The sequence below is a fragment of the Macaca nemestrina genome, chromosome 18, assembly GCF_043159975.1.
Source record: "Macaca nemestrina isolate mMacNem1 chromosome 18, mMacNem.hap1, whole genome shotgun sequence".
NCBI lineage: Eukaryota > Metazoa > Chordata > Mammalia > Primates > Cercopithecidae > Macaca > Macaca nemestrina.
The window spans coordinates 65796782-65821195 of NC_092142.1; the positions used below are offsets into that span (position 1 = coordinate 65796782).

The 24414-nt window shown below is 39.0% G+C and overlaps 1 protein-coding gene across 13 annotated transcripts in view; it reads right to left on the reverse strand.

Moving 5' to 3' along the window:
* Positions 1-24414, reverse strand: part of LOC105491557 (telomere repeat binding bouquet formation protein 1) — a 51271-nt gene that overhangs the window by 17584 nt on the left and 9273 nt on the right. For 10 of the 13 annotated variants that reach the window (XM_071084692.1, XM_071084695.1, XM_071084697.1 and 7 more), the window contains 10 exons: positions 18813-18923; positions 18488-18616; positions 16387-16515; positions 14148-14208; positions 13937-14052; positions 13709-13831; positions 6679-6831; positions 4697-4828; positions 2666-2791; positions 152-312 (listed from right to left, as the gene is read on the reverse strand). In XM_071084692.1, coding sequence (XP_070940793.1) covers positions 152-312; positions 2666-2791; positions 4697-4828; positions 6679-6831; positions 13709-13831; positions 13937-14052; positions 14148-14208; positions 16387-16515; positions 18488-18616; positions 18813-18923 — 1241 coding nt within the window. The remainder of the gene's footprint in view (positions 1-151; positions 313-2665; positions 2792-4696; positions 4829-6678; positions 6832-13708; positions 13832-13936; positions 14053-14147; positions 14209-16386; positions 16516-18487; positions 18617-18812; positions 18924-24414) is intronic. The other 3 variants (XM_071084701.1, XM_071084699.1, XM_071084698.1) reach the window with 3 other exon arrangements.

A 24414-nucleotide genomic window follows, 5' to 3' on the forward strand; every position in this document is an offset into this window, starting at 1 on the left:
GCGTCACTGCACTCCAGCCTGGGCAACAGAGCAAGACTCTGTCTCAAAAAAAAATTTTTTTAAATGTATATGTCACTGTAGTATGGAGAAAAAAAGACATTTTAAAAATGTGAAAAAAGTTCTATATATTCTTTAAAACAAAGAATCCAACCTCATTTCCTTCTCTTTCAAGCTGCTCTATTCTGTGTAGAATTTCCTTTGCTTTCCTCCAGTGCTCTTCAAGATTCTTCTCTTTCCCATTTATGTCCTTTAATTGCTGTGTTTCATTTTCATCAAAAGGATATTCTCCTAGACTTAGAGATAATTTCTCAGCTTTGTAATATGGAAAAAACACAATGAATGAAAGGTTATTTAAACACTTTATATGTAACGACAACCTCACACCCCACCCTCTCCTTTCTCTAAATTTTTCCATCCAGACTATCTTAACAGCTTAATTAGTACTGAAAAGTAAGTGGAAGAGAACAGTCATAAATTAGACTTTACTCTTCAGAGTTACAGGAGAAAAAACATGCAAATATGTTATGCCAGGCACATAAACGCTCTCAGGTACATGCATACTGGTTTTAAAGTAGTTAGCTTTTTAGGCCGGGCACAGTGGCTCACACTTGTAATCCTAGCACTTTGGGACGCCGAGGCGGGAGGATCACTTGAGGTCAGGAACTCAAGGCCAGCCTGGCCAATATGGTGAAACTCCGCCTCTTCTAAAAAAAAAAAAAAAAATTAGCCAGGCATCGTGGCACGCACCTGTAATACCAGATACCAGATACTCCGGAGGGTGAGGCACAAGACTCCCTCAAACCCAGGAGGCAGAGGCTGCAGTGAACAGAGATTGCACCACTGCACTCTAGCCCCGGTGACAAACTGAGACTTTGTCTCAAAAATAAAGTAGTTTTTTAAAAAAACAATGTTCATAAATTGATTCCTTCCTATAATCTTTTTTTTTTTTTTTTTTAACATACTGTGTCTGCAGTTTTTCTTCCACAAAGATCAAAATTCTTATCATGGCCACTGCCCTCTGAGCTCAAGCTACACTGGCCATCAATTCCTTAAGTGCACCAGGTTCCCTCCTATCACAGGGCCTTTGTGCCTCACTGTTGCTTATGCCTGAGATGCTCGCTGATAACAAATTCCTTTCTTTTCACCTAATTAACCCTAGACATTCAGTTCTCAGCTCAAGAATCACTTCCTCCCAAAGCCTTTTCTGCTCCACGTCTAGACCAGATTTCTTTGTTATAGGCTATTAAAGACCTGTGGTCTATCCCCTTATACTTCTTATGTCAATTTATAATAACACATAATCTCATTTTTTGAGTTACTGTCTATTTCTCTAGTTAAACTAAGCTCTGTGAATACACAGACTGTTTTTTTATCACTGTATCCCTGATGTCCCTGATGCCTAGCACACTGCCCGGCACATAACAGAAACTCAAACTTTTTTTTTTTTTTTGAGACGGAGTTTTGTTCTGTCGCCTAGGCTGGAGTGCAGTGGCATGATCTCGGCTTGCTGCAACCTCTGCCTCCGGGGTTCAAGTAATTCTTCTGCCTCAGCCTCCCGTGTAGCTGGGGCTACAGGTGTGCGCCACCATGCCTGGCTAATTTTTTTTGTATTTTTAGTAGAGATGGGGTTTCACCATGTTGGCCCGGCTGGTCTCGAACTCCTGACCTCATGATCCGCCTGCCTAGGCCTCTGAAAGTGCTGGGATTACAGGCGTGAGCCACTGCGCCCAGCCCAGACATTTAAAAATAAATAAATGTACTTACGATTTAACAATAAATAACCCTTAGTCCACAAATTTAATTCCTGCAAACTAAATTTGTGCACATGGCATAAAATAGTGAATTATCTATACTGCTGCTCTCTTCCACATGGGTTTGTATATGCTGAATATACCCTAGTTGTCATGTCCAAATTATACACTCTGACTTTTTTTTGAGACAGGGTCTTACTATATGAGCCAGGGTGGAGGGCAGTGGTGCAAACACAGCTCACTGTAGCCTCAACCTGAGCACTTCCTGAGCTCAGATGATCCTTCTACCTCAGCTTCCCAAGTAGCTGGCAGGCGTGTGCCACCAGGCCAGATAATTTTTTCTTTCTTTTTTTTTTTTTTTTTTTTTAAATAGAGACAGAGTTTCTCCATGTTGCCCAGGCTGGTCTTGAACTCCTGGACTCAAGCGATCTGCCTGCCTTGGCCTCCCAAAGTGCTGGGATTACAGGCATGAGCCACTGTGCAGGGCCTACTCTGCTTTTCAAATGTAAGAAGAAACTGAGAGCTAAAAGGCCTTGGCTCATGAAAGCAGATATAAATTCCCCTTTATAAACTTTGGTTGGTATGTTCTTTTTTTTTTTTTTTTGAGACGGAGTCTCACTGTGTCTCCCAGGCTGGAGTGCAGTGGCGTGATCTCGGCTCACTGCAAGCTCCGCCTCCCGGGTTCACACCATTCTCCCGCCTCAGCCTCCCAAGTAGCTGAGACTACAGGCGCCCGCCACCACGCCCGGCTAGTTTTTTGTATTTTTAATAGAGACGGGGTTTCACCATGTTAGCCAGGATAGTCACCATCTCCTGACCTCGTGATCCACCCGCCTCGGCCTCCCAAAGTGCTGGGATTACAGGCTTGAGCCACCGCGCCCGGCGGTATGTTCTTAAAGTAATAGTACACTTACTAATTTTTTTGCAGTTGTGAAGCACAAATGTGGCAGCTTTGTTCAGTTCCTCATTCTGAGATTCAGTTAAGGCTTGAATCATGAGTGGAAGCCCATTGTTTTTAAAAAGGTCATACTGATTTTCCTCTGGAAAACACACAGTTAAAGAGGACAATGATTTTATCATAAACTATCTATATGAGGTCATAATTCTTCCTTGTGATAATTATGAACATAGTTCAAAATTTTAAAAATAGGCCAGGAACGGTGGCTCACTCTTGTAATCCCAGCACTTTGGGAGGCTGAGATGGGTGGATCACTTGAGGTTAGGAGTCCAAGACCAGCCTAGCCAACATGGCAAAACCCGGTCTCTACAAAAAATGCAAAAAAATTAGCCAGGCATGGTGGCAGGCACTTGTAATCCCAACTTCTCAGGAAATTGAGTTGAACCTGGGAGGTGGAGGCTGCAGTGAGCCAAGGTCCAGCCATTGCATTCCAGTCTGGGCAACAGAGTGAGACTTTGTCTCAAAAAACAAAAATACAACGACAACAACAAATTTTTAAAATAGAGAAACACATAGTTTCAAAAGGAATTTTTTTTTTTTTTTTGAGAGGGAGTCTCGCTCTGTCACTCTGATTGGAGTGCAGTGGCGTGATCTCGGCTCACTGCAACCTCCGCCTGCCGGGTTCAAGCAATTCTCTTGCCTCAGCCTCCCGAGTAGCTGGGACTGCAGGTGCGCACCACCGTGCCCATCTAATTTTTTGTATTTTTAGTAGAGACAGGGTTTCAACATGCTCGCCAAGCTGGTCTCGAACTCCTGACCTCGTGATCTGCCTATGTCAGCCTCCCAAAGTGCTGGAATTACAGGCGTGAGCCACCACATCTAGCCCCCAAAAGGATTTTTAATATAGAAAATAATTCACTTAAGGCCGGGCTCAGTGGCTCATGCCTGTAATCCCAGAACTTTGGGAGGCCAAGGCGGGCAGATGACCTGAGGTCGGGAGTTCGAGACCAGCCTGACCAACATGGAGAAACCTCATCTCTACCAAAAATACAAAATTAGCCAGGCGTGGTGGTGCATGCCCGTAATCCCAGCTACTTGGGAGGCTGAGACAGGAGAATTGCTTGAACCTGGGAGGCGGAGGTTGCAGTGAGCCAAGATTGTGCCATTGCACTCCAATCTGGGCAACAAGAGCAAAACTCCGTCTCAAAAAAAAAAAAAAAATTCACTTACACAAAATACCTGTCTCATAAGTGATCTCTGAAATGCAGCCACAGAGTAGTATCATAACTCATAAGGGTAAAACTGCCCTCACTTGGTTTGAAAAAGGGTATAATCAATCCTAAATTACACAGAAGTTAAGGGAAAGAATAGATAAACTAACGGAGGGAGTAGAAAGTGTAGGGGAAGGAAGAAAGAATGGGAGAAGCAAGAGAGAGCAAAGGGAGGAGAGTGGAAAAGTGAGAGCTGAAAGAGCAGAGACACGAGATCAGAAGAAGAGAGGGGGTAGAGAGGGAAGTGGAGAGAATTGGTAAGAAGGAGTAGATTGAACAGAGGGAGAATGGGAGGAAAGTAGAGGAGGAGGAAAGTAAAAGGGGGAGAAGAAAGAGAGAAGACAGTAATAGGTAGAAAAAGAAAGAATCTTTGAAAGTTTTAACAAGGAGAACATAATCAGATTTGTGCAGCAATGTGCAGAGTGGACTGAAAAATGAAGATAGAAGGGAAGGAGCTTTCTCCCTGTGCTGTAGTGAGAAAACCACTGCAATAATATTGATGAAAGATATGGGTTTGAGGGCCTACTGTAGAAGAGCAGCATTGGAACTGGACAGAAAGGGATCAAGAGGGGTAAACAGAAGTAGAACTACAGGTCTTAATCACTGACTTAATACAATGAGTGAAGGAGAATTAGAAGCTGAAATGATTAGTTTGAGGTCTGAATAACTAGGAGAAAAGCAATACTTTTAAGACCTTCACATGACTGGAAGGAAAAAAAAAAGTATATTTCCACTCTACTATTTTAATAACCACACACAATAAATCCAATACTTACCACAATCCTCTGTGCAATGACCAAGAGTAAGCATGATGCTAAATTTTTCTCCTGAATCCAGACTTTCATGAAGCAGTAATGCCAGAAGTTTTGAAACAATGTGGTACTTGGAGAGTACTATCCCAAAAGTAGCTATTAGTATAAAATAGGAAAAAAAGATGGTACAAATTTAAAACTTATAAATGTATATATACATTTTTCAGCTTATTCAGATAGAAAGTTATATATCTATATAACATTAAATATACACATATAACATCTAATAAATATGTGTATGTGTGAATATAAATAAAATATAAATAAATTCATTGTAATAAGATGGTTGCTTATTACTATAACCCTCATTACTCTTTCTTCCCATACTAAAGACATATTACTAAAGCAAATTTTTCGAAGAATTTTTTTTCTTAATTGTTCTGCAGAATGCTGTGAAGATGAAGTACCACTAACTTCCTAAAGGCTGAGTATGCTTACTCTCCCCTTACCTACCTCTTCTTATCTAGATTGGATAGTAAAGACTTTCCTACATAATCAGTTCCTGCTGTCATTTAAAATACACTATTAACTGACCACAGTTTTGCTTACAATGAAGCTTATGCGAAGCTATGCTGAGACTGACAAAAGTCAAAAGTCCTCCATTTTTTGGCCAGGCGCGGTGGCTCACGCCTGCAATCCCTGCACTTTGGGAGGCCAAGGCAGGTGGATCACGAGGTCAGGAGATGGAGACCATCCTGGCTAACACGGTGAAACCCTGTCTCTACTAAAAACACACACAAAAAATTAGCTGGGCGTGGTGGTGGGCACCTGTAGTACCAGCTACTCAGGAGGCTGAGGCAGGAGAATCGCTTAAACCCAGGAGGCAGAGCTTGCAGTGAGCCAAGATCACACCACTGCACTCCAGCCTGGGCAACAGAGTGAGACTCCGTCTCAAAAAAAAAAAAAAAAAAAAAAAAAGTCCACCATTTTAAGCTATATTTCTCCAAGTGTGGCTTTCAACAGAATTCACCCAGAGTCTAACAATATTAATATCAACAAAAAAGTTGTGAATTCCTCAAGGGACTACATCTTAGTCATTTTTGTACTTGTAAAGCTCAGCACATAGCAGGCCCTCAATAACCACTTTTTAAAAAACCATCTATTTTTTGCCCCCTAGTTGTTTGTGAATACCAATAGAGTTTCTTACTCTTCAGTGTTTGCACATGTGAGAAGCAGCAGCCATGAGTTCAAGTATGGTTCTGCCACTCACTAGTAATGCTGTGTTGGGTAAGTCCAACCTCATACTTAGCAGAAAGAGATGTATTATTTACATAAATTGGGCTTTCCATTCCTTAATCTCAAAAATATCCCTTGGTTTCTCATCTGAATATTATTATTACTATTATTATTTTTTTTTTTTTGAGAGATGGAGTCTTGCTATGTTGACCAAGCTGGTCTCAAACTCCTGGCTTCAAGCAATCCTCCCATCTTGGCCTCCCAAAGTGCTGGGATTACAGGTGTGAGCCACCATACACAGCCTGAAATTTTTAATTTAATGTTGCCTTTTTTTTCCAGACAGAGTTTTGCACTTGTCGCCCAGGCTGGAGTGCAGTGGCATGATCTCAGCTCCCTCACTGCAACCTCCACCTCCTGGGTTCAAGTGATTCTCTTGCCTCAGCTTCCTAAGTAACCGGAATTACAGGCACCCACCACCACATTCGGCTAATTTTTGTATTTTTAGTAGAGACGAGGGTTCACCATGTTGGCCACACTGGTCTTGAACTCCCGACCTCAAGCCATCTGCCTGCCTCAGCCTCCCAAAGTGCTGGGATTACAGGCATGAGCCACTGCGCCTGGCCATGTTGGATAATTTCTAATATTCCCTTCCACTTGTGAGAAACTGTTAGTCTAAACCATGTTACTGTTCAATCTACTATTTCAACATTCTTCATGCTATATTCAAAGAAAATTCAATTTCAAAAAAACTAGTAAGCACTGTCACTCACGATTATCAGCAATGCATGCATCCACAGTCTTTGTCACAACCACTGCAAGTTTAGCACTGGAAAGAGTCTCATGTGAATCAGATTCCAGTTGCACGAGAACTTGAGACAATACATCCAGTCCACCCACAGATACGAAGTATTTCTGAACATATGCTTAAAGAATAAAGTAGCAAAACTATTAATATTTCAAACAAGACAGCTGAATGGTTTTACTCAATTAATTTGCACTAAATATAACACTAACTTGGTCTTTTCAAATACTTTCTAAAAATCCCAAAATTAAAGAATTAAAAATCCAATCTATACCTGTGCATATACATAATCATAAAATAGATTATTTACGTAAGTACCTTACTTTGACATAGTAAAACTATATGTATAGTACAGTATTTCTTGTGTATTAGAAATCTTTTTTGTTTCATGTAGTAAGAACTGCTCTATTTTGTAAGAATGGCATTATTAAGCTGCCCTCTGGGCCAAGCATGGTGGCTCACGCCTGTAATCCCAGCACTTTGGGAGGCCGAGATAGGAGGACTGCTTGAGTCAGGAGTTCAAGACCAGCCTGGCCAACATGCTGAAACTCCATCTCTACTAAAAACTTAAAAAATAGGCAGGGTGCGGTGGCTCACGCCTGTAACCCCAGCACTTTGGGAGGCCGAGATGGGCAGATCACAAGGTCAGGAAATCGAGACCATCCTGGCTAACACGGTGAAACCCCGTCTCTACTAAAAATACAAAAAATTAGCTGGGCGTGGTGGTGGGCGCCTGTAGTCCCAGCTACTCGGGAGGCTGAGGCAGGAGAATGGCGTGACCCCAGGAGGCGGAGCTTGCAGTGAGCCAAGATTGTGCCACAGCACTCCAGCCTGGGTGACAGAGCGAAACTCCATCTCAAAAAAAAAAAAAAAAAAAAGAAAAAGAAAATTAAAAATTAAGCTGGTCGTGGTGGTACATGCCTATAATCCCAGCTACTCAGGTGGCTGAGGCAGGAGGACCACTTGAACCCAGGAGGCAGACGTTGCAATGAGCTGAGCTAACACTACTGAGCGAGACTCTGTCTCAAAACACAAACAAAAACAAAACAAAACAAAAAACCAAAAAGAAACCTATCCCTCAACAATATTAAACAAGTATTTCAATAGAGTTATAAAGAATATATTCATTCATTTATCTTGGTAATTAGCAAGCTGCCTATTTTCTGCAATCCAACATAACTAATTCCTCGGATTGTTTGACTCCTCAAGATGCAAAGTAATTTAACTGTTCTAAAACAGCATACATCTCATCTGTCATATTTACACCTAATTCTTTTACTTCTTGGAGCATAAAATTATAACACATCCCTGAGAGTCATAACAACTATTCCAAGCAAAGATTCAATGACCGGTATCTATTTTTCTAAATCTGAAGTCTTTTGTTTCCTAGTTGAAAATAATTCTGGGCTGGGCATGGTGGCTTATGCCTTTAATGACTACAGGCGTGCACCACCATGTCCAGGTAATTTTTGTACTTTTGGTAGAGACGCAGTTTCACCATGTTCCCCAGGTTGGTCTCGAACTCCTGAACTAAAGCAACCTGCCTGCCTCGGCCTCCCAAACTGTTAGGATTACAGGCGTGAGCCATGGCGCCCAGCCCAGAAACATTATTTAAGGGCAGGCAAACACTTTCAATATTATGGTGGCTCCAAAATAGACTTCTTTACTAGGAAGTATTTTCACTTTTTAAAAATCTTCAAAAAAGAGGCTGGATGTGGTAGTAGCTCATGTCTGTAATCCTAGCATTTTTGAGAGGCTGAGGCAGGAGGATTGCTTGAATTCAGAAGTTCATTATCAGCCTGGGCAACATAGTGAGACCCCATCTCTAAAAAAAAAAAACCAAAGTAAAAATTAGCCAGGCTCAGTGGTGTGTGCGTGTAGTCCCAGCACCTCAGGAGGCTAAGGCAGGGGGATCGCTTAGGCCCAGAGGTTTGAGGCTGCAGTGACCCATGATTGTGCCACTGTACTCTAGCCGGGGTGACAGAGTGAATAAGACTCTAGCTCAAAAAAAAAAAAAAAAAAAGGCATTGTTAATGCTTAGATGAAAATGGCAGTGTGTTACCACAGATTCTTAGTTATAGCCTAAGTGACAAAAACTCAGGCATATAAGCAGAAGAACATCCTAGACCACATTTATTGTATACTGAATATTTTAGATTTTCTCTAATCTGTAGTTCACTGAAGGTAATGAAGTCCTATAACTATCACTCACTAAAGCTGGCTTTTAGAGATAAAGGGACTGTCAGGGTATCATGGAAATAGATTCCAATTTTTTCTGTAATTCTAGAGATATATCCTTTGCATGTGACACGAGTATTTGTTTCAAACACTTGACTATAGATATACGTTAGCAATGTGTGAAAGTTCTAGTTGTTCCACATCCTTTGCCAATATTTAGCATGATCACTTTTTATTTTTAACATGCTAGTTGGTGTGTAGTAATATCTCTTTGGGATTTTAATTTGGATTTCTCTGGTAACTAATTATTTCTTGAGCATTTTTTTTTCCCTGAGACAGAGTCTTGCTCTGGCTCTGTCACCCAAGCTGGAGTGCAGTGGTGTGATCATAGCTTACTGTAAGCTTGAACTCCTGGACTCAAGTGATTCTCCCACCTCAGCTTCCTGAGTAACTAGGACTATAGGTGCATGCCACCATATTTGGCTAATTTTTAAAATGTTTTTGTAGAGACAAGGTCTCACTACATTGCCCAGCCTGGTCTCAAACTCCAGGGCTCAAGCGATTCTCCCTCCTTGGCCTTCCAAAGCGCTGGGATTACAGGTATAAGCCACCATGCCCAGCCAATCTTAAACATCTTTTCAAGTGCTTATTTAATATTCACATCTTCTTTGCTAAAGTATCTGTTCAAATCTTTTGCCCACTTTTTTAATCATCAGGTTGCTTTTGTCTTCTTATCGATTTATAAGAGCTATTTACAAGTTTCTGGGTACAAATTCTTAATTAGATAAATAGTTCTCAAATATTTTCTCTCAGTCTAGCTTACCTTTCATCCTCATAGCAAGCTCTTCTGAAGAGCAAAATTATTTCAATTAAGTCCAATTTACTATTTTTTCTTTAGTTATTCATGCTTTTTGTGTCCTTAGAAACCTTTGCCTACCCCCAAGTTGTGAGAATTTTCTGCTTTTGTCCACGTTTTATATTTTTCACTGTTTACATTTAAGTCTATGAACTATTTCAAGTTAGTTTTTGTATACTGTATAAGGGTTTGGATTCATATTTTGCATATAGATATCCACTTTTTCTAGCATTATTTGTTGAAAATATCTTTTCCTCCACAGAATGACAATGGCATCTTTGTAGACAATCAACAATGATATATGTATGAGTCTATTTCTGGGCTCTCACTTTTATTTCCTTAATAGGTAAGTCTACAAGGCCGGGTGTGGTGGCTCATGCCTGTAATCCCAGCACTTTGGGAGGCCAAGGTGGGAGGATCACCTGAGATCAGGAGTTCAAGACCAGCCTGGCCAACATGGTGAAACCCCATCTCTACTAAAAATACAAAAATTATCCAGGCATGGTGGCGGGTGCTTGTAATCCCAACTACTCGGGAGGCTGAGACAGAAGAATCACTTGAAACCGGGAGGTGGACGTTGCACTGAGTCGAGACCATACCATTGCACTCCAGCCTGGGCAACAAGAGTGAAATTCTGTCACCAAAAAAAAAAAAAAAAAAAAAAAAGAATCTGTAAGTCTATACCTACACCAATGCCACGCTTTCTTGATTTCTGTATAAGTACTAAAATCAGGCAACATAGTCCTACGGTTTTATCCTTTTTTCCCCAAAAGTTTCAATTATCCTAGGCCCTTTGTATTCCATGTAAGTTAGAATCAGAAATATCTGCTGGGATTTTGCTTGAGAATTCCATGAATCTAGAGATGAATCTGAAAGTGACATTCTTACAATGTTGAGTCTTATAATCCAGAGTATTATATATATCATCAATTTATTTTCTTTTAATTTCTGTTGTGTGTGTATGTGTGTGTGTGTGTGTGTGTGTGTGTGTGTGTGTTACAGGATCTCCCTGTTGCCCAGGCTGGAGTGCAATAGCAGAATCATAACTCACTGCAGCCTTGACCTCCCAGGCTCAAGCAATCCTCTCAAGTAGCTGAGACTATAGGTGTGAATCATTACACCTGGCTAGTTTTTAAATTTTTGTAGCTACAGGGTCTTTCTATGTTGCCCAGGCTGGTCTTGAACTCCTAGATTCAAGTGAACTCCTAGATTCCTGCCTCGGCCTCCCAAAGTGCTGGATTATAGGCATGAGTCACTACACCTAGCCTCTTATCTTTTTTCTAGTCTCAAGGGGAAAACATTAAGTCTTTCGCCATTAAGTGTGCTACTTGTAGTATTTTGTAGAGGTCCTATCACATTAAGGAAGTTTCCTTCTGTTCCTAGTTTACCATGAGTTTACAGATGTATGTTGAATTATGTCAAATGCTTTTCCTGCATCTATTGAAATTATCATATTGTTCTTCTTTTCTAGACTGTACATATGATGAATTTTCTAATGTTAAACCTATCTTGCATTCCTGGGATACATGCCACTTGGTCATAATGTATTCTTTTCCATATGCTGAATTAGATTTGTTAATATTTTCTAATGCTAAATTAGATTTGTTAATTTTTTAAGGATTTTTACATCTATGTTCTAGAGCTATTAGCCAACAGTTTCTCGTAATGTTGTTTCTGGGTTCTGACGTCGGTGTAATGCTGGCCTTACACGTTGGGAAGTGTTTATCCCACTTCTATTTCCTGGAATAATTTATGTGAAATTATTGGTTTGTTTCCTGAAATGTTTGGCAGAATTCGCCAATGAAACCATTAAGGCCTGGAATTTCCTAAGCTAAGGTTTTGTTTTGCGTCTTTGCATTGTTTTTTGTTTGTTTGTTTGTTTGTTGTTTTTTAAGAGGTGGGTCCTTGCTATGTTGCCCAGGCTGCAGTGACTATTCTCAGGTATGATAATAGCAGACTATACCCTTGAACTTCCAGGCTCAAGTGATCCTCCCACCTCAGTCTCCCTACAGCTGGGACTACAGGCATGCGCAACCATGCCCAGGCTTGTGTTAAGCTTTTAAACTACAAATTTGACTTCTTTAACAGATATAGGAGTATTCAGGTTACTAGTTCTTCTTGGGTGAGCTTTGTTTGGTAGTTTGTATCTTTCAAAGAGTTTGTCCAACTCATCTAAGTTGTAAAATGTCATGACATAAAGCTGTTTCTACTATTCTTTCATTACTCTTAATATCTATTAAGATCTATAGTGAAGTTATCACTCCTGGCACAGGTAATCTGAGCTTTCTCTTGTTACTTTGTGATCAGTCTGGCTAGAGGATCACTGTTACTGATCTTTTCAAAGAATTAGCTCATGTTTCAATTATTTTTCTCCATTCTGTGCTTTTCTCTATTTCACGATTTCTAATCTTCTCATTATTTCCTTTGTTATGCTTATTTTAACTTGCTTGGTTTGCTAATTTCTTAGGTAGAAGCTAATACGATTATTTATTTATTTATTTATTTATTTATTTATTTTTGAGACAGAATCTCTCTCTGTTGCTCAGTCTGGAGTGCAGTGGTATGATCTTGGCTCACTGCAACCTCTGCCTCCCAAGTTCAAGCGATTCTCCTGCCTCAGCCACCCGAGTAGCCGGGATTACATGTGCACACCACCACACCGGGCTAATTTTTTTGTATTTTTAGTAGAGACAAAGTTTCATCATGTTGGCCAGGCTGGTCTGGAACTCCTGACCTCAAGTGATTCCCCCACCTCAGACTCCCAAAGTGCTGGGATTACAGGTGTGAGCCACCACACCCAGTCAGAAGCTAGTATAATTGACTTGAGACCTTTCTTTTCTTATACAAGCCTTAATACTATAAATTTCCCTCTCAACACTGTTTTGCAGCATCACACAGATTTCTTTTTTTTTTTTATTTTTTGAGATGGAGTCTCACTCTGTCACCCAGGCTGGAGTGCAGTGGCGTGATCTCAGCTCACTGCAATCTCTACCTCCTAGGTTCAAGAGATTCTCCTGTCTCCGCCTCCTGAGTAGCTGGGATTACAGGCACCCATCTAATTTTTGTATTTTCAGTGGAGACAAGGTTTTACATGTTGGTCAGACCAACATGTGGTCTCAAACTCCTGACCTCAAGTGATCCACCCGCCTCGGCCTCCCAAAGTGCTGGGATTACAGGTGTGAGCCACTGCATCTGGCTTTTTTTTTTTTTTTTTTTTGAGCCAGAGTATCATTCTGCTGTTGCCCAGGATGGAGTGCAATGGTGCGATTGTGGCTCACTGCAACTTCCGTCTCCTGGGCTCACGCGATTCTCCTGCCTCAGCCTCCCAAGCAGCTTGGATTATAGGTGTCTGCCACCAGCCCAGCTAATTGTTGCCACCATGCCCAGCTAATTTCTGTATTTTTAGTAGAGATAGGGTTTCACCATGTTGGTCAGGCTGGTCTCGAACTCCTGACCTCAAGTGATCTGCCTGCCTCAGCCTTCCAAAGTGCTGGGATTACAGGCGTGAGCCACCATGGCCGGCCTAATGTTGTATTTTCATTATTATTCAGTTAGAAACATTTTATAATTTTCTTTATGATTTATGCATTGACTCATGGATTTTAGTACAAGTTGTTTAATTACCAGATATTTGGGGCTTTTCTAGATGTTTTGTTTTTATTCATTTCTAATTTAATTACCTTGTGATCAGAGAACACACTCTATGGGTATTTAGTCTTGCTATTTGGTTTCTCCGTTTTATGAGAGTATCTGGGGAGATTAAAAAAATGATGCTGCTATGACCATCTTCCCAATATCCTCCTAAAAATATCCACTTTTAAGATTTTCTTATCTTTAAGAGTCTAAATACATCCAAAATAACCCAAATTACAAGAACTCAATTGATTCAATAATAAATTCAATAGTTTTTATAATGCTTTGAAATGTTTCTTCAACTATGACCTAGAAAATAATGAATACTTACTGTTATTTGCAAGAGTGAGTCCAATAAATGAGCAAATAGGGCGAATTATCTCAGGTTTCATGAAATTTTTTAGCCATTCATTAGCATGTGGAAAAAGTGAACAGCAAAACATTTGATTCTCATCTGAAAGAAGACAAAGTCAATCATGATTTAATATGACAATTGGAAAACATCAGTTTTCATTTGTTTTTATCTTTATTTTTATATTTAAACATTACAGATAGTTACCATTTTGAGGATTGTTGACACAGACACACAGAGTACTACACACTGAAGACCACAACTGATAACTCTGGAAAACATTTTTATCTGACAAATCCAACTCATATTTTGAAATAACTGTCCTATTAGATTAAAAAGAAAAGAAAGTAAATTAATACAAATGTGTTAAGGTCCTAAGTAATTAATAATTAACAAAAAGAAATTTGTATTTGTTTACCTGAATAACCGTGACAGAACTGTAATACAACCTGTTTCTCTCACAAGTGTTTGTCCGGTCCCTTAAAAAAATAGCCATATAAAAATATGAGTTTTATTTACAAATAGTCTTGCAGAAATGAATAACAGTTAAGTTTTATTTTAATAAATAAATAACTTTTAAACAACTTTAAAGTATTACAAAGTATAACATAGAATTACTGTGGATAAAAATCTGTAATCAAGATTATTATGAAAAATATGTCACTACTGCTTAGAGACTAATTGCATTCAAATTTCTTCTAAAAATTACAAAACTCTTACTTTGCATCATGGTTCTGTGTTACAGTATCAAGATAAGTTCCAAAATGGAAAAATAAATAAATTCAACGTTTTCTAGTTTTTCCAAAATAAAACAAAATCTAGAAACATTTTTTTTAAAGTGCACACCTGGCAAGAAGGCGACTCCTCAGGCCTCTCTGGCAAGAGGCTTAGCTGAATTGCCTGAGCCTGCTCAGACTAGCATTGTGCCTGGGTCTGTGACCCTCCCCATGGAAACAATAACAGCAGAGGACTAGAGGGGTGAGGGACCAGCCACTGCTAGCAGAAGAAGGTAAGGCTTGACTCCTCCGCTTCAAAGGATACAACCTGATGCCTAGCTTCCCTGAGGCTGCCCCACCCCCACCCAACACACTGGGGGTTTGGGCCTTGAGCTCTACAACCACCTAGACGTCCCCCTCTATTGATGCCCATACCATTTCCCCTCTAGCAGGAAAGGTGGCATGAGAGAGTCTGCTGGTACTGAATATGGTTGTTGTGCTGGGACCTGGGTGACATAGGAAAGGGGCTACACCGCCTTGGCCTCCCCAAGTGCTGGGGTTACAGATGTGACCCACCTAGCCTACCTAGAAGCATTTCTTTTTTTTGAGACAGGGTCTCGCTCTGTCACTCAGGTTGGAGTGCAGTGGCTTGATCACAGCTCACTGTAGCCTCAACCTCCAGAGCTCACTCAATTCTCCCACCTTAGCCTCCCAAGTAGCTGGTAGTACAGGTGTGTGCCACCACACCCAGTTAATTTTTCTTTTTCTTTTCTTTTTTAATTTCTTTGTAGAGACAAGGTCTCACTGTGTTACCCAGGCTGGTTTCAAACTCCTGGGCTTAAGGTATCCTCCCACCTTGGCCTCCCAAAATGCTGGGATTACAGGGATGATCTACCACACCTGGCCTAGAAACATTTTAAATGCTTACAGAATTTCTAACAATTTGAAGAATTAAAATTTTAAAAAGTTAAAAAATAACTGAGCAGTAAGTATACGGGAACATATTATCTTTGCAACTTTTCTGTAAATCTAAAATTATTCCAAAATAAAAACCATCACTGGTTTATACTGTAAACACTGTAACTAAACGGTCAATTCAGCAGAAAATCAACTAAACTAATTCATTAAATGCCTCTCTTTTTCTCTTTAAACCTGTTACCTTTCAATGCTAAGCACTATAAATTACTTTATTATTTCTTAAAATTAATAAGTATTGAATTATTAAATACATGCTAATAATCCACCTTTCTTTAAACTAGTATTTCTCAGAGGTGAGGTTAAAAAAGGACACTGGGGCCGGGCGCGGTGGCTCAAGCCTGTAATCCCAGCACTTTGGGAGGCCGAGACGGGTGGATCACAAGGTCAGGAGATCGAGACCATCCTGGCTAACACGGTGAAACCCTGTCTCTACTAAAAATATAAAAAACTAGCCGGGCGAGGTGGCGGGCGCCTGTAGTCCCAGCTACTCGGGAGGCTGAGGCAGGAGAATGGCGTAAACCCAGGAGGCGGAGCTTGCAGTGAGCTGAGATCCGGCCACTGCACTCCAGCCTGGGCGGCAGAGCGAGACTCCGTCTCAAAAAAAAAAAAAAAAAGACACTGGGCCAGGAGCAGTGGCTCACACCTGTAATCCCAGCACTATTTGAGACCAGTCTGGCCAACATGGTGAAACCCCTGTCTCTACTAAAAAATCCAAAAATTAGCTGGGCATGATAGCATGTGCCTTTAATCCCAGCTACTCAGTAGGCTGAGGCAGAAGAATCACTTGAACCAGGTGGCGGAGGTTGCAGTGAGCCGAGATCATGCCACTGCACTCCAGCCTGCGTGCCACAGCGAGACTCTGTTTCCAAAAAAAAAAAAAGATATAAGAACTCAAATAAAAAATTAATAATGGCTGTTCCAATTGATTAACGTTTTCAAATATTCATAAGAGAATGTACTTACTATTATTTGAAACCAGAACCAAAATAACATAAACAGACATTCTTTTCAAATTTATGTTTGAATCATTAGATAAGAACCAAGTTAAGTCTTCAAATAACTCTGAAGTACACAAAGTCTGCTGACAGTAAACTGAAATATAAAATATAATTTTAATTTCAATGCATTGTCGCAAACATGCTTTAAAATATGCTGAACAAAATAAAAAATTACCTAACTGGGGATGGTTCTTAACCAAATCTCATGTAATTGATATTTATTAGTCATACAACAAAATTTCTGACAAACTGATATGTGCTTACTCAATTAGCAGACCAAAGCAGCAGTATATTAATCAAAAGTACTTAATCTAGGCTCCAAAACACATACTGAAATCCCCTAGAATTTACAATAAAAAACTTATCTGAATAAAAAATTAAATAAAATTTAGCAAAAAAAAAAAAAAAAAACAAAACACACTTTAAAGGATGTATAACAAAACATAGCAAGAAAAGCAATTCAAGAAAATTCAGAAACCTGCTTTAGAAAACAGAGGGACAAACAATATTTGAGATATGTTTTGAGACTTTCCTAGAAATAAAAATCATTTCAAGAATCATACTGATAGTTTTTGTGTGTATGTCCTAATGCAATAGGCAGAATTTTACAAAAATAATATAGACATAAAGATACAATCAACATTTTATCCAGTTCCTAGAACCAGCTATTAGGCCCTATCTCAAAGGCAAGGACTAAGCCAGGCACAGAAAGACAAACATATTCTCACTTATTTTTGGGATCTAAAAATCAAAACAATTGAACTCATGGAGATAGATGATTATCAGAGGCTGGGAAGGGTAGTGGAAGGTGGTGGGTATGGTACCAAAAAAAAAAAAAAATGAAGAAAGAATGACTAAGACTTACTATTTGATAGCATAACAAAGTAACCATAGTCAATAATAATTTAACTGTACACTTTAAAATAACTAAACAGTATAATTGGATTGTTTGTGTAACACAATGAATAAATGCTTGAGTGGATGGAAACCTCATTCTCCACGACGTGATTACGCACTGCATGTCGGTATCAAAACATCTCATGTACCCTATAAATATATACACCTATTATATAGACACAAACATTAAATTTAAAAAAAAAAATTCAAGGACTATATCTTACTTATCCCTGTATCCCCAATGCCTTGCACAAAGATTGCTTCCTAAAAGATTTTTTTTTTTTTTTTTTTTTTTTTTTTTTTTTTTTTTTTTGGTGACAGGGTCTTACTCTGTGGTCTGTCGCCCAGGTTAGAGTACAGTGGCATAATCTTGGCTCACTGCCACCTCCACCTCCCAGGCTCAAGTAATCTCTCACCTCGGCCTCCCAAGTAGTTGGGACCACAGGTGCATACTACCATGCCCGGCTGATTATTTGTATTTTTGGTAGAGATGGGGTATCACCATGTTGCCCAGGCTGGTCTCAAACTCCTGAGGTCAAGTGATCCACCTGCCTCAGCCTCCCAAAGTGCTGGGATTATAGGTGTGAGCCACCATGCGCCTGGCTGATGAAGAAATATTTAATAAATAAAAATATCAGAATATAAAGTTGGTCTGACAAACCAATGGTTTATATTCAACCTCATTTTAGATGCCCTGCAGAAAAGTGTTCTTGCCAACATGAATTTCTATACCCACACATTACATGGCTGTGGGTTATCTTCATCCTTTGATCTGGAAAGATGAAACAGAAAGGAAAGGACAGGGAAAAGGGAAGGGAAGGAAAAAAGGGAGGGGAGGGGAAGGAGAAAGGGGAAAAGAGGGGCGGAGAAGGAGAGGAGGGAGGGGAAGGGAAAAGAGAGAAAGAGAAAGAGAAAGAAGAAAAAGAAAAGAAAGGAAAGAAAAGAAAGGAAAGGAAAGGAAAGGGAAGGGAAGAAAAGAAAGGAAAGAAAGAAAAGAAAGGGAAGGAAGGAAGGAAAGAGGAAGCAAGAGAGAGGGGAGGGAGGCTGGATAAAAATTATTCAAACGTGTAAAAAAAAGAAAAGAAATTAACTAAAAAATTAGTTTTGAGTATACTGTTAAAATATAACACAATGCTTAAAGTATAATGAAATAAAGTTTTATATTTTACCATTTTTTTCTGCAATAGCTCCTAATGTATATAAGGCTGCTTCTTTTACCATGCTATGTTCACTTGACTTTGCAAGATTTTTTACAAACATCAAACCACCAATTTCCCGAAAATAAACACTTGCATTACCTGTAGGATATGCAGAAAAAAACAAAATAGAAATGATATTTATTTTCAATATCCTTTCAGGGATAAAATAAATCACATGAAGACAGTAACATGATATGTAGAATAAATGAATGGAAGATAAAGAACTATGCTTATTTGATATATCATAGTACTAAAGAACTAGAATCACAGATAAAAATTCACTATTATATCTTACTGTTTTGTTGACAAATTGAATGAATAGTGACCAAAGCTTCCTTTTGTGAAAAAGCATTGTCCATTTGATACTTTAGACACTCCAATAATAAGTTCAGGTCAGTCTTCATTTCTAAAGAACAACAATGTCATTATTTTAAACCAAAAAGTTTATTTCAAAAACTAACCATTAAAATTTCACTTACTAAATACATATCTTTGGAATGGTCAACTTTTAAAGTAACAGGCATGTATTACTTTTATAATCCAACAACCATGTATTTTTTTAAAGATGTTCTTTTTTTTTTTTGAGACGGAGTCTCACTCTGTCGTCCAGGCTGGAGTGCAGTGGCGCGATCTCCATTCACTGCAAGCTCCACCTCCCGGGTTCACACCATTCTCCTGCCTCAGCCTCCTGTGTAGCTGGGACTACAGGCGCCGACCACCGCGCCCGGCTAATTTTTTGTATTTTTAGTAGAGACGGGGTTCCACCGTGTTAGCCAGGATGGTCTCGATCTCCTGACCTCGTGATCCGCCCATCTCGGCCTCCCAGAGTGTTGGGATTACAGGCGTGAGCCACCGCGCCCGGCCTAAAGATGTTCTTTAAATAAAAGAACTTAAAATGAACTTCTTATAGTTCTTTGAGTTTCCCTTTTTATAAATATAGGAATAGAAATTCATAATATTATTCTTTTTAAGTAAAGCTACACTGGTTTAAATATCTGTCATTTAGAAAAAAGTGGATAAAAATGAAAATACAACATATGAGAATTTGTGGGATGCTATGAAAGCAGTATTTAGGATGAAAGGTCTCAGATCAACGACGTCAGCTACCACCTTAGGAAATTAGAAAAAGAACAAATTAAACCCAATATAAGTACAAGAAAGGAAATTATAAAGATGTAAGCTGAAACCAGTGAAACAGAAAACAAATACAGAGGAAGTTCTTTGAGAAGCGCAACAAAACTGATAAACTTCTAGCCAGATGAATTAGGAAAAAAGGAGTAAAGACACAAATTACCAATATTAGAAATGAGAGAGATGGCATTACCACATTCCACAGATATTCAGAAGATATTAAGGGATTACTATGTACAATTTCACACCTATGGATTCAACAACTTAGGTGAAATTACATCACCAAAACTCACCCGAGAAGAAAAAGACAACTTGAATAGTCTTATGTCTATGAAAGAAGTTGAATTAAGAGTTAAAAACTTTTCCACAAAGAAAACTCTGGGTTCAGATGATTTCATTTGCAAATTCTACCAAACATTTAAGGAAGGAATAATATAAATTCTACTCAAATTTTTTCAAAAGTTTAAGAGAAGGAATACTTCCCAACTTATTCTATGAGGCTAGTATTGCCTTTATACCAAAACAGAAGCCATTAGCAAGAAAACTACAGACCAGTTTCCCTCATGAACATACATGCAAAAAGTCTAAACAATTTTAGCAAATTGAATCCAACAATATATTAAAATAAAAAGACATCACGATTAAGTGGGTTTATCCCAGAAATACAAGATTGATTTATGATTTGAAAAAAATCAATGTAACAAAACAGGAAAACCTTTGGTCATCTCAATGGATGTAAAAACAGCATCTGATAAAATCCCACATGCATTCCTGATTAAAGAAAAATATTCCGCAAATTTGGAATAGAAAGGAACTTCCTCAACCTGGCAAAGTGCATCTACAGTTGAAAACCCTACAGCAAACATCATACTTAACAGGAAAGACTGAATATATTCTCTCTAAAACAAGGTATAAGACAAAGATGTTTGCTCGTATCACCACTCCTATGTAACATTGTCCCAAAGAGTCTAGCCAGTGCCGTCAGGTAAGAAAAAAGAAATAAAAGGCACTCAAATTGGCAAAGAAGTACTTGAATTTGCATACAACATGATCTTCCACATAATTTGATGGAATCTACAGAAAGCTACTAGAATAAGTGAACTAAGTTTTCCAGATAACTCTTTAATACATAAAAACAGATTATACAGTCAAATGTTGCTTAATGATGGGGATACATTCTGAGAAAAGCATCATTAGGTGATTTCATCATTGTATTAACATCATAGACTTTACTTACACAAACCTAGATGGTAGAGCTTATTACACATCTAGGTTGTATGGTATAGCTATTGCTCCTAGACTATAAACCTACGCAGCATGTTACTGTATTGAATAATATAGTCAATTGTAATACAATGGCAAATTTTTGTATATCTAAACATAGAAAAGCTATAATACAGATTTTTTTAAAAGGTATATCCAGAAGCTGCTCTGGGTGCATCAGCAAGTGGCGAGTGAAAGTGAAGGCCTAGGACATTATTGTACACTACTGTAGACTTCATAAACACCGTAAATTTAGACTACTCAATTTATTTTTAAAATATCTTCAATAATAAAATAAACTTAGCTTATTGTAACTTCACCACACCCAGCTAATTTTTTTTTTTTACAGAGATGGGGGTCTCACTATGTTGCCCAGGCTGGTCTCAAACTCCTGGCCTCAAGCAATCCTCCCATCTTGGCCTCCCAAACCACTGGAATTATTTATAGGTGTGAGTCATCATGCCTGGCCTATCTTTATCTTTTAAAAAAACTTTATTAAAACTAAGACACAACACACACATTAGCATAGGCCTACACAGAGTCAAGATCATCAATATGACTGTCCTTCACCTCCACATCTTGTCCCACTGGAAAGTCTTCAGGGCAATAACACACACGGAACTGCCATCTCTTATAACAATCCCTTCTTCTGGGATACCTCCTGAAGGACCTGCCTGAGGCTGTTTTACAAAATTTTTGTTTATAAGTAGAAGCAGTGTATTCTAAAACAACAATAAATAGTGTAGTAAATACATAAACCAGTAACAGAGTCATTATCAGGTATTATGTACTACACATAACTGGATTTGCTATAGTTTTATACAACTGGCAGTATGGTAGGTTTGTTTACACCAGCATCACTGCAAACATGTGAGTAACGTGTTGCGCTTACTATATTACAATGTCACTACATGACAGGAATTTTTCAGTTCCATTATAATCTTATAAGACCACTGTCCTATATGAGGTCTGTTGTTGACTGAAACATCATTATGCAGCACATGACTGTATTTCTATATACTAGCAATAAACAAATGGAAATTGAAATTTTAAAAACCACCCCATTTACAATATAGCATTGAAATACTTAGGAATAAATTGACAACAGAGGTGAGACATACACCAAAAACTAAAAACTACTGCTGAGAGAAATTAAAGACGACCAAAATAAACGCCATTATATGCCATGTTCATGAGTCAAAAGACTAAATATTGTTAAGATGTAAATTCTTCCCAAATTGGTCTATACAATCAATGTAATCCCAGCAGGCTGTGTGTGTGTGTGTGTGTAAATTGACAAGCTGATGTCAAAATTCATATGGAAATGCAAAACCCTTACCATAGCCAGACAACACTGAAAGAGAAGTATAAAGCCAAAGGGCTAACTCTACCATATTTCAAGACTTTAAAAACCTACAGTAGGCCAGGCACAGTGGCTCACGTCTGTAATTCCAGCACTTTGGGAGGCTGAGGCAGGCAGATCACTTGAGGTCAGGAATTTGAGACCAGCCTGGCCAACACAGTGAAATCCCATTTCTACTAAAAAATACAAAAATTAGCTAGTTATGGTGGCACGTGCCTATAATCCCAGCTATTCGGGAGGCTGAGGCAGGAGAATCGCTTGAACCTGGGAGGTGGAGGTTGCAGTGAGCCAAGATCGCACTGCTGCACTCCCTCCACTCTGGGCAAACAGAGCGATATGCTATCTAAAAACAAACAAACAAAAACCCTACAGTAATAAAACGAGTGTGGCACTGCCATCAGCATAGACAAAAAGATCAATGAAACAGGACAATATCTACACAAACCCATGAGTTTTTACAAAGTCATTGCTAACAAATAGTGTTGGAACAACTGAATATCCATACTCAAAACAACAGCAACAAAAACTCTTGAATTCATACTTCGAAACACATAAAAAATCAACTCAAAATGGAATGCAATCTAAATGTAAAATCCAAAACTATGAATTTTTTTTAAATTTGTTTTTGAGAGGGAGTCTTGCTCTGTCGCCCAAGCTGGAATGTAGTGGCGCATCTCACTGTAACCTCCACCTCCTGGGTTCAAGAGATTCTCCTGTCTCAGTCTGCCGAGACTGTGCCTGGCCAACTATGAAACTTTTAAAAGAAAACATGGGAGAAAATCTTTGTAACCTTGGGTTAAGCAAAGATTTCCTAGATATTACAATAATAGCAAAACCCACAAAATAATAATGAACTAGGCTTCATAAAATTAAAAACTTCATTGTTTTAATAGTGTCTTCTAAAGCGCAGCAAAGACAAGCCAGAAACTGGAAAATCTTTGCAAAGAACATATCTGATAAAGAACACGTAGCCATCTAGTGTACATTCTGTATGTCAATTAAAAAACAAACAAAAAGAACATGGGACCAGGCACAATGGGTCACATCTGTAATCCCAGCACTTTGGGAGGATGAGGCAGTAGTATCTCTTGAGGCTAAAAGTTTGAAACCAGCCTGGACAACAATGTGAGATCTATCTATGCAAAAAAAAAAAAAAAAAAAAAAAAAAAATTTAAATTAGCCTGGCGTGGTGGTATGTGCCTGTAGTCCCATCTACTCAGGAAGCTGAGGTAGAAGACTGCTTGAGGTCAGGAGCAGTGGCTCATGCCTGTAATCCCAGTATTTTGGGAGGCCGAGGTGGGCAGATCACCTGAGTCACGAGTTTGAGATCAGCCTGGCCAACATGGTAAAACCCCATCTCTACTAAAAATATAAAAATTAGCTGAGTGGGGTGGTGGGCGCCTATAATCCCCCGTGCTTGGGAGGCTGAGGCAGAAGAACTACTTAAACCTGGGAGGCAGAGGTTGCAGTGAGCTGAGATCGGGCCACTGCACTCCAGGCTGGGCAACAAGAGTGAGACTCTGTCTCAACAACAACAAAAAAGTACTGCTTGAGCCAGGAGTTGGAGTCTGCAATGAGCTATGATTGTGCCACTGTACTTTAACCTGGGTGACAAAGTGAGACACTGTCTCAAAAACAACAACATATATCTAGAAAATATAAAGAACTATGAAAGCTCAGCAACAGAAAAACCAACAACCAGATAAAACAGCAAAAGATGTGAACACACTTTAACAAAAAAGATAAATAGATGGCAAATAAGAACATGAAAATATTCTCAATATCATTAGTCATTAGGGAAATGCAAATTAAAACCACAAGGAGATGCCATTACACACTCACTGAACGACTAAAATTTATGACTGATCATTTCATATGTTAGCAAGGATGTGAAGGAACTGGAACTCTCATATACTGCTGGTGAATATGTAAAATGGTACAAAGATTTTGACAGACAGATCAGCAGTTTCATAAACTGTTAACGTATACCTACATTTGATTCAGCCATTCCACTCCTAAGTATTTACCCTAAAAAGGGGAGATATAAGTCCATACAAATGTTCACAGCACCATTATATGTAATAGCTAAGAAGTGTAAGCAATCAAAATGCCCATCAGCAGACGAATGGATAAGCAAATC